This window comes from Rhinatrema bivittatum, chromosome 9 (genome assembly GCF_901001135.1).
Source record: "Rhinatrema bivittatum chromosome 9, aRhiBiv1.1, whole genome shotgun sequence".
Classification (NCBI taxonomy): domain Eukaryota; kingdom Metazoa; phylum Chordata; class Amphibia; order Gymnophiona; family Rhinatrematidae; genus Rhinatrema; species Rhinatrema bivittatum.
Window position 1 is genome coordinate 256,182,262 of NC_042623.1, and position 19,954 is coordinate 256,202,215.

The 19,954-nt window shown below is 44.7% G+C and overlaps 1 protein-coding gene across 1 annotated transcript in view; it reads left to right on the top strand.

Moving 5' to 3' along the window:
* WDR49 (WD repeat domain 49) overlaps positions 1–19,954 on the top strand; it is a 131,396-nt gene that overhangs the window by 102,793 nt on the left and 8,649 nt on the right. The window contains exon 16 of the mRNA XM_029616832.1: positions 7,334–7,524. Within this exon, the coding sequence (XP_029472692.1) occupies positions 7,334–7,524 (191 nt within the window). The remainder of the gene's footprint in view (positions 1–7,333; positions 7,525–19,954) is intronic.

The window sequence follows — 19,954 nt, forward strand, 5'->3', positions numbered from 1 at the left end:
ATACGCATCGAGGAGGGTAGGCGTAGCCGGTAAGAAACGGCCCCCACACGCTCAACTATACGAAAAGGGCCACAGTATTTCAGAGCCAACTTCCGGGATGGGATTCGGAGTTGCATGTTCTTTGTGCTGAGCCACACTCGATCTCTGGGAAGGAAGATGGGTGCCGGCTGTCGGTGACGATCTGCCCAATTTTTCATGACCCTGGCTACTTTGGCAAGTCTCCCTTGGATGGACGTCCACAGAGATTGCAACTGCTGGGCAGATGCCTGTACTGCTGGAATTGCACTAGGAAGCGGCAGAGGTGGTCGTAACCGTTTCCCATAAACGATGAAAAAGGGTGAACTGCCTGTGGCTGCATGAGAATGGTTGTTATACGAGAAATCTGCCCACGGTAATAACTGCGCCCAGGTATTCTGTCTTTCGTTGACGAAGGAGCGAAGAAAAGTCTTCAAAGAGCGGTTGGTGCGCTCCGTCAGCCCATTGCTTTGGGGGTGAAAGGAGGTGGACAGATTGAGTTGCACATTGAACTTTTTACATAATGCCTTCCAATACTGGGCGGTGAACTGCGGCTTGCGATCAGAGACAATGTCCTGGGGCAGACCGTGGATCCTGAAGATATGTTGAGTGAACAAGCTGGCTAGTTCGAGAGCCGACGGTAACTTGGATAGGGGAACAAAATGGGCCATTTTGGAGAACCTGTCTATAGTTACCCAGATGACTCTGTTCCCTTCTGAGGCTGGAAGGTCCACCACGAAATCGGTGGCGATGTGGGTCCATGGTTCCAATGGAATGGGCAACGGTTGGAGTAGACCCCAAGGCTTCCCCGTCCGCGGCTTCTGTATCGCACAGGTGGGACAGGAGTCTACGAAAGCGTGGACATCTTTCCTCAAGGTTGGCCACCAGTAGAAGCGGTTTACCAAGTCAAGAGTCTTCTCGCGGCCAGCATGACCCCCCGTAAGAGAATTGTAGGCCCAGAGCAAGACTGCCTTTCGAGACCGTCGGGGAACCACCGTCTTACCAAGAGAACATACAGTGGTCCCAGAAAGATTGATCTTTGCGGGGTCTAGGATGTATTGGGGCTGGTCCTGCTCTTCCTCCAGCTCCAGCTCCATTGAGCGCGAAAGTGCGTCCGCTCGAACATTCTTGGAAGCCGGCCGGTAGCGTAGTGTGAAATTGAAGCGATTGAAGAATAGAGACCAGTGGGCCTGTTGAGGGTTTAAGCGTTGGGCTTGGGACAGGAACTCCAGGTTTTTGTGGTCCGTATATACTGTAACGGGATGGATGGCTCCCTCCAACCATTGTCTCCACTCCTCAAAGGCGAGCTTGATAGCTAGTAACTCCTTATCCCCAATACTATAACTATTCTCGGCAACAGAGAATTTCCTGGAAAAGTATGAGCATGGCATGAGCTGACCGGAGTCAGTGCATTGACTAAGCACAGCTCCCACTGTGATGTTCGATGCGTCCACCTCTAATACAAATGGACGAAGCGGATCAGGGTGACGAAGACATGTATCCTGTAGAAAAGCCTCTTTGAGGATTTTGAACGCTTGACAGGCTGAATCAGGCCAATCCACCGCGTCAGCTCCTCTCCGAGTTAGGGCGGTGAGAGGAGCCACGATACGAGAATAGTGTGGAATGAAATGTCTATAGAAATTTGCGAAGCCGAGGAAACGCTGCACCACCTTTAGCCCCCTCGGCCGGGGCCAGTCTCTGATGGCGGCTACCTTTTCAGGATCCATCTTGAATCCGGTGGTGGAAACTATGTATTCCAGAAAGGGAAGAGACTTTTTCTCAAAGCAGCATTTCCTCAACTTGGCGTATAATCCATTGTCTCTGAGTAACTGTAATACCTGACGGACATGTAGGCGATGAGAAGACAAGTCCCATGAGTAGATTAATACATCATCCAGGTACACGATGACAGACGTATTCAGTAAATCACGAAGTACCTCGTTCATGAGATGTTGAAATACTGCCGGGGCATTACATAGTCCGAAGGGCATGACGAGGTACTCATAGTGCCCATCCCTGGTGTTAAAGGCAGTCTTCCACTCGTCCCCTGGTCGAATACGGACAAGGTTATATACGCCCCGCAAGTCCAGCTTTGTGAAGATCCTGGCTCCCTGTAATCTATCCAGGAGTTCAGGAATCAGTGGGAGTGGATAACGATCTCGCTTGGTGATGGCATTGAGACCCTGATAGTCAATGCATGGTCTTAGCGACCCGTCCTTTTTATCTACAAAAAAGAAGCCCGCCCCTGCTGGAGATTTTTAAGGTCGGATAAATCCTTTTGCCAGGTTCTCCGAGATGTATTCGGACATTGCCCGAGTTTCTGGTAGTGATAAGGGGTATACTCTTCCCCGAGGAGGTGTCGTTCCTGGTAAAAGCTCAATGGCACAATCAAATGGCCAATGATGAGGCAGGATCTCCGCCTTCGTCTTGGAAAATACATCAGAGAAGTCGGCATATGGTGCAGGTAGAGCGATGGTGGTGTGCAAGAGAGGGAGAACGGACACTCTCGGAACCTTCAGGCAGTTAGCGAAGCAGAAGGGACTCCATTTCACGATCTGTAATGTGTCCCATTAGATAATCGGAGAGTGCTTCTGTAACCATGGTAGGCCTAACACCACGGGGTGGACGGCCTTTTCCAGAACAAGGAAGGCAATCTCCTCCGAGAGGATCGCCCCGGGGTGTAAAATCAAGGGTATCGTGGAAGCAGAGATTCTCCCTGGAAGAAGTGTTCCCCGGATGGAGGTAATCCACAGCGGTACCTCTCGAGGCTGAGTGGGGATCTGTAACTGGCGTACCAAATCCTCCAGGATGAAGTTGCCCCCTGCTCCAGAATCCAAAAAGGCGAGGGTCTCCAATGATCCCCCTGGGTATTCGAGTGTGATGGGTACAGTACATTGAGGAACGGTACCAGCACAACCTAGGAGGAGCTCCTCACGACCTCCTAGGTTCTGGCATTTTCCGAACGCTCTTTACAATGAGCGAGGGGCAGAGCAGGCACTGGATCTGGCATGGCGTCCAGATGATTAGCAAGTCATTCTACAGTCGCTGCAAGAACATCCATGCAATGCTGCTGTTGCTGCACACGCTGGGCAATTCCAGGGATTGCCTGAAGGCCTGACAAATCCGCCGAGTCCATGGCCTTGCAAACTGTTAAAGCGGTTTAGTGGACTCTTAGGCCGTCCTGATGGAGAAGATAGAAATAGTCTCCGGACTAGCGGAACAGGCCGGGAGGCAGATACTGGACGGATTGAAGAGAAGGATCTTCACCCTGGAAGCCCGCGCTCCCCCAGGAGGAGCCCGTAGGAGCCGGGCCGCTGGGACTTAGGCGAAAGGAGAATCCAATGAGAAGATCCGAGGTCAAGGCAGGCAAGTCTGGAACAGAACCAAGGCTGGCACTGAAGGCGGACACGAACCAGGACTGGAACTGAAGCAGGCAACTGGAACAAGAACCGGGATCAAGGCTGGAACTGAAGCAGGCAACTGGAACAGGAACCAGGATCAAGGCTGGAACTGAAGCAGGCAACTGGAATAATTACAAGCAGGAACTCCAGAGGCACACTGTAATGATAAGCAAACTTGTTGCAAGGCAGTAAGCTGAGGCAGGCACCAGCCTTAAGTATTTGCCAGGGTCTGACTTCAGAAAGGGAGGCGGGGCATCTGACATCAGAAAGGGAGGCGGGGTGTCCAAGGCAGGAAAGGCCCTTTAACTCTTGGCCTTTCACGCGGGTGCACACCCAGGGAGGAGGCCCTTTAACTCCTGGCCTTTCACGCACTCGCACCCCCAGGGAGGAGGGGCTAATGCAGCGAAGGTAAGGTCCCGGTCATGGCACTCGTGACCAGGGCCGCAACAACCATACTTGGCTATTCATCCATTCAAAAGAAAAAGAAATACAGCAAAATATAAAACCACGGAGTTTAGAAAATTATATTAAGCCTTTAGATATTATATGCAATGTGGCCCCATCGTATTCAGGAAGTAGAGAACTGTATCCGTCTGGGTAATTTTGTACCAAGTATTCTGTCTGAAACTAAGAAATAGGTGGCAAGTGAGGTCAATATGCATTGTAAGAAATGTGTTTGTACAGCATATGTGGACGATATGAATATAAAATTACCAGAGTCCTTCATCCATTCCTATGCTTGCTATGGTTTCAAAAAGGTAAAACTTTTCTTCGTAGAAGAATCTGACACAATTGCTGCCCTTTGTCTAGTGAAAGGATTATGAAATCTTTCACTTTTCATGCCATCTTAAAAAACTGCAAAAGAAGTACATGAGATTAGTACAGAAGTATAATTTGACTCCACTATTTGGAAAAAAGAGGATTTCTATTTGCCTGCATATAAACACATTGCTCTTCATAATGAATGAGTTGAAAGTCAGCAAATTTGTTGGCTTCTAAAGCAATTTGCTGTGGCAAAACTTGTGGCTGATGTACTAAGCAGTGCAAATTTGAACATAGGTGGTTTCATGAGCTAAAAGGGTAAATAATGCACATTATCTGTGATAGTCACTGTTTTCCCTTTTAACATGTGACATTTAGCTGTTTGCTTTGTAAATAGCACAATTTTGTGTGTAGCTTTAGGCATACAAAATGTTATTTACATTTATAATTAAGGCGTTATTGTTTTGCAAAATTATGCAAAGCAGCTCATTATAAGATCATTACAAAACAATGCAAGAAAATAACTTTGCAAATGCAATTTAGCAAAAATACACTTGAGCAAAAATTAATTCAGGTGTAGTTTATTTCTTTAGCACATTTATTTACTGCATAATCAGTATAATAGCAATGAAAGCAAATTACAAATAAACACTCATAATCATAAAAAAATAAACATAACAACAAAACTGAAAAACCTGAGCTAGTTAAAGCTTTTACAAAGTTCTGTACGAAAGCCATGTGCACTCATTTTCTACTACGCTTTCTTTGCACAGAGGTCACAGTAGAAAAACAGCACATGCTATTTGCTAAAGTGTACGCTAAGGGGTAGATTTTCAGAGGGGTCTGCGCATAAGATACGCGCGTACCCCCCGAAAACCTACCCCAACCCCCCCTGCGCGCCGCCGAGCGCGTAAGTCCCGGGGCTTGGCAAAGGGAGCGTGTCGGGGGCGTGTCGGGTGGGCGGCACTCATTTCGGGATGGGGCGGGAGGCATGTCGGGGGAGTGATGCCGGCCCGGGGGCATGGTCGAGGCCTCCGGACCAGCCCCTGGGTCGGGTGATGGCGCGCCAGCAGCCCACTGGTGCGCGCAAATTTACGCCTGCTTTTGGCAGGCGTAAATCTGCCAACAAAGGTAAAGGGGGGGTTTAGATAGGGCCGGGGGGGTCGGTTAGGTAGGGGAAGGGAGGGGAAGGTGAGGGGAGGTGGAAGGAAAGTTCCCTCCGAGGCCTCAGAGCGGCCTCGGAGGGAACAGGCAGCGCACGCCGGGCTCGGCGCGCGCAGGTTGCACAAATGTGCACCCCCTTGCGCGTGCCGACCCCGGATTTTATAAGCTACGCGCGTATCTTATAAAATCCAGCGTACTTTTATAAAATCTACCCCTAAGTTTGGTGTACTTTAGAGCATCAGCTTCTGACTGATGTAGAAATGAGACAAAACCTTTATTACAAAGGGATTTGCTAAAAAAAGAACCATTGCGTATATTCACAAACGGCGTAATTTTATTAAGTTTTATAATGTAGAAATGCTAGATTTTAATCTAAAAAAAACAGGCACATCTTACAACTGTCTCTGAGGCCAATGTACTATCCTGTGGGATTTCTTGTAGGCTGGCAGCCTCTTTCCTCGTTAATTTTTGCTATGGATGCAAATAGGTTCCAGGGCAAACTTGCATGAGAAACTTTGCTATGGAGCCGGCAGTGAAAGATAAGCACTCCTCATTTTAATGTGGTTATATTTGTTGTGAAAACCAGCATGCAAAGATGTCTCTTTACTGAATTCTGAACTTATGAACTGCTTTGGGTGATAATGCATCACAGTAGCTTATCCATTCAGAATGTAACTAAACTTTCACACATAGGGGGATAACAAAGAAATGTTTACTACTTGTGAGGGAAGAAAATTGCTTATTTTTTTTTGCAAATGGGCCTTACGTGCAAAAAAAACATGCAAAAGCCCAAAACGCAGGCATTTTTTGGGTGTTTCAGGGTGTTTTGCAAGTATTTAGAGAAAGCAGCGAGGGCCTACTGAGCTGCGATTATAACATGGGGGAAACAGTGCGCGGGATAGGAAGCATAGTGAGAGAGGGGAAGAAAGGGGGAGGGGCAAGCAAATTGGGCGGGAAAGATATAGGAGAGGGGGAGGGGGGGAGTTGAATAGGGGGGGGTGGGATAACGGTCAAGTTTAAATTTGAGTAAGTTGATTGGGTTGAAAGCGTGACGTAAGAGAGAAAAGCGGCGGAAGGCGAAAGCGGTGAGAAGGAGTGGAAGCGAAGCAGCTTTTGGCCCACCCGCCCTCCCTGTTTTTAAGTTTGATATTGTATTGTTGCTCTTTTGTGTATGTCGCAGTGCGGCGGAAAACCCGAGCCCAGTTCATGTTTACTGTTAAAGGGGGTGTTGGGTTAGGGAAAAGGGGGGGTACCCCGTGTAGTTGAGGGGGCTGCTACACGGGAGGATCGCTGAACCGTGGGGGCCAGGGTTCGCGGTCGAGCTTGCTCTCGCTGGTACGAGGCGGAGCAGGCGTGGGGGAAAAGGGGGGGAGTGGGCGGCTCCACCATTGGGGTTTAAGGTGGTGGAGAAATGGGGGCCAGGATGGGGTGGGAGAGGGATGGAAATAAGGGGAGGTCCTTTGGATCATGGTTAATGTTATTGTTAGGGCTCGGGTTATGTTGGTAATAGACTGCGGCCAAATTAAAAGCCAATCGGTGTTGAGTTTTTATTGGGGGCAGGAATCGCGCACAATTGTTTCATCCCTATGTTAATGCATGTAGGCCCACGTCTGCTGAAACTGCAGCTTAGTACATTACCTTTTTTTATTACGTGTCCCGAAACCTGCTTGAGAAGTGTCTCAGAGATGATCTACTAGCCAGTGGAGAGCTGGAAATCATGTTAAGTATAAGTCATTAGCATTGGTAGATGCTCACTTCCAATTTTTTTGAAACTTTGAACCTGTAAAACTTTGTAAATAGTTTTTTAAAATAGGTTTTTTAAGAGGCTGGCAGCCTGTAAGAGAAGCTTGCTTGGTTGACTTGCTGGTTTTCTCTTGAGCTGTTTCAGACTGGTAAATAAATACATCCATCAGAATGCAGTGAATTGTCTTCTGGCTGGGTAACCCATTTTACCCAGGTTTACATTTGTGCTGTACTTTCAACTTTTTTAGGAAGAGCACTGGCAAATTAAAAGCTGTTCTCTTCTCCATCAACTGGATTCTTCATTAGAAGAAACCATGGATAATAACAGAGCAAATGAAGATGATATGAAGAAAGAGCCAATCACTGCCAAAGCACCACCACTCCCGACCATACAACACGCGGCGTGTTTAATGGATGATAATACTGATTTATCATATATGTAAGTCATGTATCAAGATACTAAACTATAACTATTTTTGCCTTTATATATGTATTTGAGAAAGGAATAAAGGAGCTAATTTTGCACTTTCCCATTTCAAATTAATGGAGAAAGAGAAAGTGAAGGAACACTGATATTCCAAAAGTGTCCTTGGATGAAAAAGTCCATTCGTAAACTAAGCACTGCTTCCGCTGCCCTAGCCATTGTTCTTAATGTTGTTTGGTAAAAGCAGAACATCAAAATCCTAAAGGGAATAGAAAACGTTTCTGACCTCACATACGGTTCAATTAACTTAAAATTTGGGACTTCAAAAAATATGCATGAGGTAAATATTCATTAGCTTACGTGAATAAAAATAATCACATCCCTTCCTTAGAAAGCACGATTCAGAGACTCTGCGTATCTTGAGAAATGCAAATAAAGCAAAAATTGCCTACTTGCAGGAAGTGTTCTCCAAGGACAGCAGGACACAAGTCCTCCCAGGCGGGTGGCATTATCTGACAGAGCATGGCCGGTGAACTTGACTTCATAGCTTCCAGAAGATTTTGGCATGCTCTGCTGAGCAGGCGTGGGCCCTCTCACCGGGCCCCTTCACTTCTTAATATAGTTAACAATATATATATAGGAAGGGACCAACTCCAAGGAGAGGCGAATGGCTTTCCTGAGGACTTCCCATCCTGCTTTCCTCACCGATCCCCCTGTTACAGATAAAGCAGCTTTCACTTTCTCCGAAGAGAACAGGGATGTTGAGTCCTCACAGGTGGGGAATCCTTGGCTACAGGCTGCCTTCATTGAAAGAGGGAAAACTTGAAAAATAAACAGTGCCAAAGGCCAAATTGTAGCAGTGAGCCACTTTTGCCATTTTATGCTTTTTTCTTTTTTTTAAAGAAATTCTGTAGGATTCTAAACCTCCTCAGGACAGATTGACCAAACCTAGTCTTTATCTAAACAATTGTAGCATCCTCTTAGGTCCACCCTAACGCCTGTCCCTAGCTCAGGCCTTGGGTTAGGAGGGTTGGAGTCCTCTGACCAGCACCTCCAGTGAGGCTGCTTGCATTGGTCGGTGGCCTACATAAAAAGCAGGCAGAGTAGGAATTCATTGTGGGAGGTTTCAGTTAGTTTTCATGGAAGGTTTGGAGTTCCACAGTCTCTAGTAGGCCTCACAGCCTGATGCCGAGGAGAAAGGGAAAAGGCACAACCCTATTTCAGTATCCAAATGGAAGGGATGGTCTCCGAAAAGAAAAATATTGTTATTAGAGGATTTGTTCCTGTTTCTGGGAGGTCAGAAAAGAGCTGTGTTTCCTGGCCTGCACTAAGAGGAGGGACATCAGTGTCTTAATTAATTATTTATTTTAAAATGCTTATTAACTGCATCCCCGATACAAAGCTCATTTGATGTGAAAGTGCAACATAAAACATGCATAATCCATAACATTAAACATAATAAGAATAATTCATAACAATAAAACAATCTTAAGAAACAGATGGATTAATAACAACACAAGGCAAACAAAACTAAGCACTGCTACCTCTGAATTATAATTGGGCCGCTCAGATATATACTGTTTCCCCTTCTGACCCAGTTGTTCTCAACAGATGTGTCCTGAGGTCCTGGGAGACGTGTCACAGGGCCAGCAGGAGGCTGCTCTCTCCTCATCAGCCCAGGTGGGAGTCAATTGACTTTTCCTTTATCAGGCCTGGCAGGAAGATATTCTCAACTTCCTTCTCCTCTTTCTGGCCCAGTGAGAGACTTTCTTCCTTCACCCAGATCAGAGCGAGACATTGCCAGCCCCTGCTTTTCTGGACCCGATGGAACACCCCCTTTATCTTCCCCTGCTGGCCATGGAAGTGATGTTGCTGATGCTCTCTTGTTGGGGGTGGGGAAGGGAGTTGGGGATGCTGGGCAGGGAGAGTTGAGCAGGGGAGAGAGGGAGCTGAGGAAAGAGGAAGAGGATGTGGATGGGAGGAGGCAGGGATTGGGAATGCTAGGCAGGAGTGTGAGTGTGAGGGGATGATTGAAAAGGAGTAATTGGGAGAAGTGAGGGATGATGGGGGCATGGAGGGGGAATGATGGAGTGTAAAAGCCATAATATGTCAGTTTGGGGATGGGCATTTCTTCTATTTTTGTACTGTGTTTAGTGTAGGAGGAAAAGTATTTCTGTTTTCTAATTCTCCAGTTTTGCACTGCATGCAGAGTGGCTTTTTGGGATTTCCATTCCAGTTTTTGTCTCCACATTTATAAAATGTGGTCTTTTATTCTGTATTTATTTAGTTAGTTAGTTAAAATCATTTATACCCTGCACCCTCCATAGTTTGTGGCGGGTTACATAAAAATATTCATAATACCCAAACTGACAATAACAACAACTAATTAAAACTCAAATAGGGAGTCTAAATATCATCAAGAAAAACTCTTGTTGGAAGAATGTTAAGGAAGGTCCTAGTAACCTGTGCTGGTGTTTATTAAGTCATCATATGAGCTGTTAAAGAGAAACATTTTAAGGGCTTTACGGAATACCTTTGGGTCTTCGATACTGCGTTCATTTATAGGTAAATGGTTCCATAGTGCCGGGCCTGCTATGGAGAAGGCCCATTCTCTTGTATGGTCAAGGTGGGCCATACAAACAGTGGGAATTTAGAGAAGTTGTTTGTTGGCAGACCACAGGTATCTGGAGGGAACAAAGATTTTGCAAATAGCATTTGTCCATGGTGAGGCAATGTTATGAATTAAGTTGTGGGTAACGTATGCAAGCTTTTATTGAATGCGCCATTGTACTAGTAGCCAGTGTAATATAGTCACAAATGTAAGCTCCAATAAGTAATCTTGTGGCAGAGTTTTGTGTGATCTGGAGAGCACGAATTGCAGCAATCTAAGGAGGAAAAGTTGAGAGATTTTATTTTTATTTTATTTATTTTGAGTTTTTCTATACCGGCATTTGCGATGAGAATCGCATCATGCCGGTTTACAATTAACAAGAGGTGAAGGAAGATAACAAATAATAAGAAACTTTAACAGGTGCTCAAAAAGATTGCAGTTACAATAAAACAAGGGAATTACAAAACTTGGGCAGTGAAAAGGTGAAAGGAATATAACCGTGAGAATAAATTTACCAATTAATGGTGTGAACCAGGTTATGGAGTTTGCAGAGTTATTGAATTACATGTTGAGGTACCATTATTAATTACCCTCTTAAGAAATTCTAAGATTGAAGTACTGTCCTAAAATCAGTGGGATTTAGAAATGGTTCAGATATTGTAGGAGTTTTATTTTGGTGAAAGAACTTAGTATGGTGCAAGCGATGTGAGGTTTCATGGATAGTAATGGATCAACAATGACACCTAAATTTTGTACCTTCTTTGAGATGGTGAGTGTCTGGTCGTCATAAGAGAAAGAATCTGGAATGCCAAATTTAATGCATCAACCTACTATGATAACTTCAGTCTTCATTACATTCAGTGGAAAACAGTTGTGAGACAGTCAGCTTTTGATACTGTATATTTAATAGGGATGTGAATCGTTTTAGGACGATTAAAATTATCGTCCGATAATTTTAATATCGTCTTAAACCGTTATGGAACACAATACAATACAGATTCTAACGATTTATCGTTATAAATCGTTAGAATCGTGAGCCGGCACACTAAAACCCCCTAAAACCCACCCCCGACCCTTTAAATTAAATCCCCCACCCTCCCGAACCCCCCCCAAATAACTTAAATAACCTGCGGGTCCAGCGGCGGTCCGGAACGGCAGCGGTCCGGAACGGGCTCCTGCTCCTGCATCTTGTCGTCTTCGGCCGGCGCCATTTTCCAAAATGGCGCCGAAAAATGGCGGCGGCCATAGACGAAAAAGATTGGACGGCAGGAGGTCCTTCCGGACCCCCGCTGGACTTTTGGCAAGTCTCGTGGGGGTCAGGAGGCCCCCCACAAGCTGGCCAAAAGTTCCTGGAGGTCCAGCGGGGGTCAGGGAGCGATTTCCCGCCGCGAATCGTTTTCGTACGGAAAATGGCGCCGGCAGGAGATCGACTGCAGGAGGTCGTTCAGCGAGGGTTCCGGCGCCTCGCTGAACGACCTCCTGCAGTCGATCTCCTGCCGGCGCCATTTTCCGTACGAAAACGATTCGCGGCGGGAAATCGCTCCCTGACCCCCGCTGGACCTCCAGGAACTTTTGGCCAGCTTGTGGGGGGCCTCCTGACCCCCACGAGACTTGCCAAAAGTCCAGCGGGGGTCCGGAAGGACCTCCTGCCGTCCAATCTTTTTCGTCTATGGCCGCCGCCATTTTTCGGCGCCATTTTGGAAAATGGCGCCAGCCGAAGACGACAAGATGCAGGAGCAGGAGCCCGTTCCGGACCGCTGCCGTTCCGGACCGCCGCTGGACCCGCAGGTTATTTAAGTTATTTGGGGGTGGGGGATTTAATTTAAAGGGTCGGGGGTGGGTTTTAGGGGGTTTTAATGTGCCGGTTTTTCGATTTTTCGATTTTTCGATTTTTTAACGATTTTTCACGATTTTTCACGATATTTTACCCCCCCCAAACGGCAACAATACGATTCCCTCCCCCTCCCAGCCGAAATCGATCGTTAAGACGATCGAGGACACGATTCACATCCCTAATATTTAATACAGTATATTTAATACTGGAAGACCATGAAGATTGTAAGGGAAAGAAAAACTGGATATCATCAGCCTAGATCTTGTAGGTAAGTCCGAGAGTTGAAAGTAGACAACAGAGCGGAGCAAGATAGATAATAAAGAGAACAGAGAAGAAACCAGATCCTTGGGGAACATCAGTGGTAAGAGAGTGCCATGAAGAGCTGGATGAAGCTATCCTGACCTGTTGAGATCTATCAGAAAGATACAAGGAAAACCATGAGAAGACAGTGCCACTGATGCCGACATCTGAGAGGTGAGAGAGCAAAATATTGTGATTTATTGTGTCAAAGGTGGAGCTTATGTCAAGGAGAATTAACATATAACAGGTTCCTGAGCTGAAGCCCTTTATGATAGAGTCAAAGCTCGATAGTAGAATTTCTGTATTATGATGCTGACGAAATCCAAACTAGTATTAGTCAATGATAGAATGTTTGTCCAAAAAATATGTAAGCTGGTGAAGTTCGGTTCTGTGTCTGTGACTGAGTTGAGGTATTTTACTAGCAGGTAGGTGTTGCGACCGTTGGTCTTCGACGGCTTTGCCCTACCTACCTCTTACTACTTGCGGCTCCCCCCGCTCACTTCGGACTACTGGCTGCCGCGGCGTCTGTTTGCCGTCCTCTCCGGCGTCCCCAGACCGGCTTTGGTGCTGCCTCCCGCCATGCTCCTCCAAGGTACCTTAGGGCGCGCACGCATGCTGCCCTCATCTTTATTTCAACGTTGGCGCGAACCTCAGGGGCGTCCCCCTGATATGACGTCACGCTGCCCGGATATTTAAGCCTACAGTATTTGCTAGCTCATCCAGTTAGCAACGGTATCTCTACGGATGGGATTTGCTCTCCGACCGAAGCTGCTCTGCCACTCCAGCGCTATCTAGAAATCTTACACCCTTCGGGGTTTGCTAACAGGGTATCCGCTCCTCGGGGGCCTCTTCTGTTTCTTTCAGATGCTACCAGGAAATCGGTACTCGCTCCTCGAGGACCCATGTTCCCTGAGTCGCTGCCTGCATCTTCAAACCCTTCTAATTGGAAGACTTCACTAACAGTTTCCATCTGTGAGTACAACTACCATCTATTCCACAGTACTGCTTCCCTGGAACCAGGTACTCGCTCCTCGAGGGCCTGCCCTCTGTTCCAGTACCAGACCTCTTGTCTAGTGGAATCTCTCTTGCTCCTATGTGAGTACAATACCACTGAGTCTCTCTACTCTAAGGGATCAGGTACTCGCTCCTCGAGGGCCTGCTCTCCCTGTCTCAGAGCTTCACCTATTCTAGCTGGGACTGTATATTTCTCACTGTGTACTCATAAATCTCAGTCTCTTTCCACTACAGCACAGCCAAGCAGAGGATCCGCTGTTCCAGCGTCCTGTGGGAGACCTGCCCAGCCGGGCTCAACATCTACTACTCACTACTGCCACCTCTGGTGGTTTCCAAAACTGTTTAATAAAAGATTCAATCTGTGTTTGTGTGTCCAGAGTCTAGCCTGACACCGTGGTCCCTCGCGGGACTGCCCCCCTGTGGGCGTGGTCAGCTGCTTCAGTGCCCAAGGATCCACCCAAACACCAATAACCATAACAGTAGGCATTTGAATCAGCCTTATTTGTTGTGTTTTCTCACTAGTACATGCCTTGCTGGTGCATTGTTACCTTTTCAGAGGTAGAGCTATTGGTGCTATGGTATGGCAGGTTTTCTATACATGCTGTTTCTTTTTTTCTTAGGATTTTCTGTAAGTTTACAATGTGCCTGCTAGTAGAATTGTGCTGAGGTTACACGAGAATAAGAATATCTTTTTTGTATGGTGAATTGTACAGGAAAATATCCTCGTTCTGCTCTTCTCCCGCTGGGGTTTGGTGGGGTTCCTTTGGATGCAGCACATGTGTTTACATTTAGCCCCGTGATGGTCATGTGTTCAGTGTGTCATGAATGTGAGTATCATATCAGGTATGTCCCAACAGAAAAAAGATTGAGAACCACTGACCCAATTCATGACAATAATGAAAAGACTGAAGAAAAGCAAGAGTTTTTTGTTAAATGTCCTCCCCATAAATAAATACATTTTTTATGAAGTCCAAATTCAGTAGACTAGCAAGTGGCAAAGTTATATGGATAAATTTACTTTGATAACTTCAGCCAAATATTCAGTAAGACAAGCCTCCTGCTGAATATACTTGGCTAACATTATTTGTGTTCCCTACCCACCTCTCTAAAATAAAGTTTAAAACAAAAATGTATTCACATATCCTAAAACACAGGTGGGACTTGGCTTATACACACTGTGGGCTATTTAGGAATACAACTTAGGATTCAGTTACATCCCTCATCCCTTTAACTGTTCCATAAATCTGGTCCAGGATTTAGATACACAGTGAATCTTCATTTCTTCAACAGACACAATAGGCACAAGTCATATTACTTCAGTACTTCAACATCTAAGAACAGGTGGAAGAACTTAAGGGTCTTCTTCGGGAGTGCTCAGCTTGGCCTCCGAGCCCTTGGAATGCTGGGAGTGCTGGCGTGTTCCCTGAGTTCCTTCCTATAGTCCTGAGGACCAATCAGGTTCCTCAGTGGCTTGATCACTGGAATGCACCAGCTATATGGAGGGCTGCTTGAGGTTATATTTCCTTAAGCCAATCCATGGCTCTACATCCAGAAACACCAGCCTCTGCCTAGGCAATCCCTGCTTCGAGACCCGCCAGGGTACGTTTTGCCCTACAAACATGGCAGAAAAGCTCTGAGTAATGAACTGTAAGTTGACACGTTCAGCATATTGTGCCAAGGAAAGATGTAAATGATGTGTGTACATTAACTTGAGAGAGAAATAATTCATTGTATGTAGCATAGTGTTATAGTCAGTTTGAACCTGTGTGATAAATGCCTGTAACATAATCATTATAGTGTCTTTTGATCTCCTGAAAGTCCTGAGGATCCACTGTGCACGTATGTGGGCTGTGTGATAGAGAAGATAAGAGGTGTATATACGTGAAATCGTTTGCACGCGTGTAGAAATTGTGCCAGGATGCAATTATGACTGCACGAAATGTGACTGAATGAGTGTAAGAGAGAGAGTGCAAAGTTGTGAATGAAGAAAAAAAGAGACTAGTGGATGTTGTATATGATAATGTAGGTGTAAAGTTAGACCAAAGAATGTATTAAGAGAGTGAATTTATAACATCCTGCATAAGGCTAAAGTGCGTGGGTGCTTTCTACCTGCAGACTTTAGTCCGAATTTTCATAAGTCTGCTTTGAAAATTCACTGGTGTCCCCAGTCCGTGCCTTGACACACGCGGATGAACATACACCTGCTCTCAGGTAGGTGGAACGTTGTAAGTGGAGATTTACGCACATGGCTTCAAAAATCCAAAGTATGCATGTGAATCTTTTCCCTGCCTCAACTCCACCTCCTGGAATGCGTCTTCCTACTGCAGACTTTTACCTCCTGAACCCACAGGTTGATTTTCAAAGGCAATTGATGTGCATAAGTCAGGGTTTTATGTGCATAAAGTGCTTTGAAAATCAAGCCCTAGCAGATCAGTACTGCGATGCTTACTGGAAAAGTGACACTGGCCCTATAAAAGAGGTTTTTTGGGGAAACTTTGTCACTGTTTAATATAGAGGAAACAAGGATGGGGAAATACCGTGCCGTGTAGGAAGTATATAACTGAGATGTTTGGGAGTAGAGAGTGCACGCTGAGCTTGGGTGTACTGTGTGGCTCTCTCTTGTATCCTGCCTTGTGGCCTTCAGGCCTGTTTTGTCTGTTCCAAGCCTTGCTGCCTTCGGGCTTCTGTGTTCTTTGTTCGGTGTTTCCCTTGTCTGCTGTTGTCTACGTTCTGCCCTGGTCTGCCTTGTTGGTCTTGTCCTGTCTCTTCCAGTATCCAGTCCTGCCTGTACCAGAGTCTTGTCCTTGCTTTGCCTTACCTGTGTCTTGTCTAGTTCCAGATCCTGCTTAGCATCCAGTCTTGTTTTAACCCAAGTCTGCCTTGCAGTCCTGAGCCACTCCCCAGGTGGGTATCCCAGATTTTGGGGCCCATAACAAGTACAGGAATGGGCAGAGCTCGATTTTTTTCATACTGGCTATGCAGGTGTGGGGCAGTTTTTCCTCTTTATAATAGTTAGATTTGCTAAAATTACTTTTTGGTTTGCCTGAGAAAGAAAGAGGGTTTATATCAGCTAATTCACCTATACTTCAAAAAGTGAAAATTTAGTTTTAAACATGCCAAAAACATAAGTAGGGTTCCCAACTCACTCTAGGTCAACCAAACCCGCTGGTTTTGCCCTATTGCATGCATGGAGTTGTAGTTCTGATCATCTAATGGACATCAGTGGGACAAAACTACAACTCCATGTATACACTGGGACTAACCCTGGCCTGGTTGACCTGGGGTGAGTTGGCCACTCTAGGGAATGATGTGCCTGCATGGTACGCTGACCTGCAGTTACTCATGTTTGGTTCTGAGGGCCTCCTAGGTGAACAAAAGGTGTGGATGTATTTGGCTGGAGGTGTTTATGCATATGTCTAGGGGCAGATTGCAGAGGTATGTGGTGGTTCCTTTTCTTGTTTACTTCAGGTTTTTTTTTTCTGATAGTGACAAATATTTTATTTATCAGAATATCTTATGAATTTTTGTTTTTAGAACTTTTACTATTTGGCAATTTTTTTCTGTGTCAAATCTATCTGCAGTTCAACAGTTATTACGTTTATGTCTCTCAGTTCACCAAGTTATTACAGTATCTGAAAAGGATCTATCTAATTTAATTAAATATTTGTATTCATTAGTGCCTCCAGGGGAAGCTTATTCTATTAATTAACAGCTAATGGCAAGAATTCACTTATCACTCAATTTCTGCTGTTTAATTTGTTTTCAAGCTCTCCTGCTTACACAAATAGCCCCAGCCTCATTCTCCTTACTGTACAGAACAACCAAACACACATTCATACTATATGAATAATTGTTATTTAATGAATATCATTTCTGCACATATTTTATAGCAGATTTAGGATGAAAGGTATGTCTTTCAAAGACTTTACAGCCAACGAGAAGAAGATTTAAGGAACGTAGAGGACTGTTAAGTGGAATCTGGTCCTCGACTTGCCAAACTTGCAGATTTTATATCTCTGTATCCCTGTGCTGTGACCACAAGGCAACAATGGTTACTTCCCGTATTTCCCATCAAACTAAATATAAATAATTACCAGCTTCTGCCGCCGTTCCACGTGGTGATCAGCGGTTGGGGCGGGATGCAGTGTTCTTCTTCTCTTCTTGGATCTTCCAGTCTTTCCCTCCTCTTGCCCCTTTCTCTTACCTTTCTTCTCCCATCTTCCTTTTAATCCTCTCTTCCCTCCTTCTCTGTCTTATTCTCTCTTATCCTCTCCTGGCCCTGCTCCTTGTCATTCCTGTTTGGCTTCTCTTCCTAAGATGAAGATATAGGAATACTCACGGCCCAGTTACATGCATTGCCATGCGGTTTATACTTAGTGAACTGAGCAGCACGGTGCAGTGTTAGTCACTGCCATGCTCAGCTACATATATGTGTTTGCTGATAAGGCAAAGTTCTAATATGTTTTCCCGAGTGCGGTTCGGCACTGCTAATACCTTTTCCATTGATTGTATGTGCCTCTTGGAGAGTTTTATGACTAACAGTGTTACACATCACCAGGTAAGGAGTCACACAGGGATAAGGAAACTAACTAGGATCGGTCTGTTTGAGCTCAGATTTTTGTCCACTTTTTCAATCTGCAGAACTCTGACCCTTATCAAAATCTCAGTGCTTTGATCCAGCTAGAGTTTGCCAGGATTGCTTCAGTTTGCCTTTTTTTAAATGAGCTTTCTTGGATTTCCAGTGCAGACTGGTTTAGATTTATCTGGTGTACCAGGATTGAGCAGGAAGATTTCTCATAAGCAGATTACCCACCTAACCCACAACTCTGAATTTACAGCAGACCTATTCCTAATTTGATGAACAGGGTCAACGATGAGCAGGAGTCATGGAAGGGGTTGACTAATATTTGGATGAGCATGTCATTTCAGATTTAAGACACACAGAAATAGAAGAAACAAAGAACATAGAAACATGATGGCAGAAAAAGACCATATGGCCTATCTGCCCATCCACACCAACTGCTCAGCTCTTCAATCCCTACCACTGTGGCCTAGAAAATGGATACTAATGAACTTTCCCAGCTTGCATGCCACTTGCATTAAATTCACTCAGACTCACCACTCCATAGAATACAATATCTATGAATGCATCACAAGGATATCTGCATGCTTGGTACATACCATTATTTTATATTGTGAGGTCCTAGGGAGGCCACACATTGTATATTGTGCTCTTTGCTTTAAAAAGGATGCACAGTAGCAGAGCTAGAAAAAATCCTGCAAGCTGCAGTAAATTTAGAGAGAATGTGTTAAGGTGCGAATGTGTTTACAGATGTGATATTGCATGCAAAAACAGAAATGCACATACCAGGAGTCACGTTTGCAAATTTTTATGAACAAAATTTTCTGTTTTTTTCGCATGCAATTTTGTGTTTGCAAAGGAATTTGCAACAATTATGCAAAAACAATAATGAGCTGAAGAATCACATAAATATTTATTTATTTATATTTATTTAGTTCTTTCATATACCATCGTTCCAAATAAAGATCACAATGGTTTACAACATAGCATACATATGACTTAAACAATGACTAACTATAATCACATAATATACATAATATACATAGGCATGAGCATTGACAATGTAATCAAGTGAGATATAGGCCTACGGGGTGTTCTAGAGTTTTAAGTAAAGGTACTGGGATAAGAGGTTAGTGGTTTATAAGATAAGTTTTTGATTTTTTATTTTGACATCGTTGGGGTGTGATGGGCTGTTTAGGTCTATAGTTGGTTTATTAATGTCTTTGACCTTATTGGTGCTTGTTCTGAGCACAGGTAGTTTTATGTTGTTCTTATTGGTGTTTGCTCTGATTTCAGGTACATTTTAAGGTAGGATATAGACATTTTTAAATAACCATGTTTTTAGTTTACTTTTGAATTTCTTTCTGGGGTCAGTCACAGTGTCTTGGGTAGTGAGTTCCATAGTATTGGGCCAGCAATGGAGAACACATGGTTTCTTACTTTTGTTAGATGAGTATTCAGTAATGTTGGCACAGCTAATAATCCTTTATTCTGAGATTTTAGCAATCTCTGTGGCTTGTATGGTTATCATCCTATGGCTGCCAGACCTGGGTTATCAGGATGGATGGCTGTATGTATTATTGTTAATACTTTTAGTGAATTTGGGATTGTATAGGTAGCCAATGTAGAGCTATCAGTGAGTGCGTGATGTGATCAAATTTTCTTGATCCTATTAAGAGTCTTGCTGTGGCATTTTGTAGAAGTTGTAGCTTTTTTATTAGACAGTTAGATACTCCTAGTAAAAGAGAGTTAAAGTAGTCTATGTTAGAGAAGATGAGAGTTTGCAGGACCGTGCGGAAGTCTTCATGGGTCAGCAATGGTTTCAGTTTATGTAGTAGGCGCATTTCTGCAAAGCCTGTTTTAATTAATTTATTTATTTATGTGCTTTTCCTTTGTTAGGCTTTCATTTATCTGCATTCCTAAGTCCCGTACTTGGTCAGAGGGTGTAATTTTAAAGTTACCTAGGTCTAGTGGCTAGGGTGTAACTATGACTAGGTTTCTTCTTAGCAGTATCATTTCAGGTTTGTTTGTGTTTAGGGTTACTTTGAGTTGAGAGAGTTCATGTTGTATTGCCTTCATGTGTGTCAAGAGTGTCAGTGCTGTA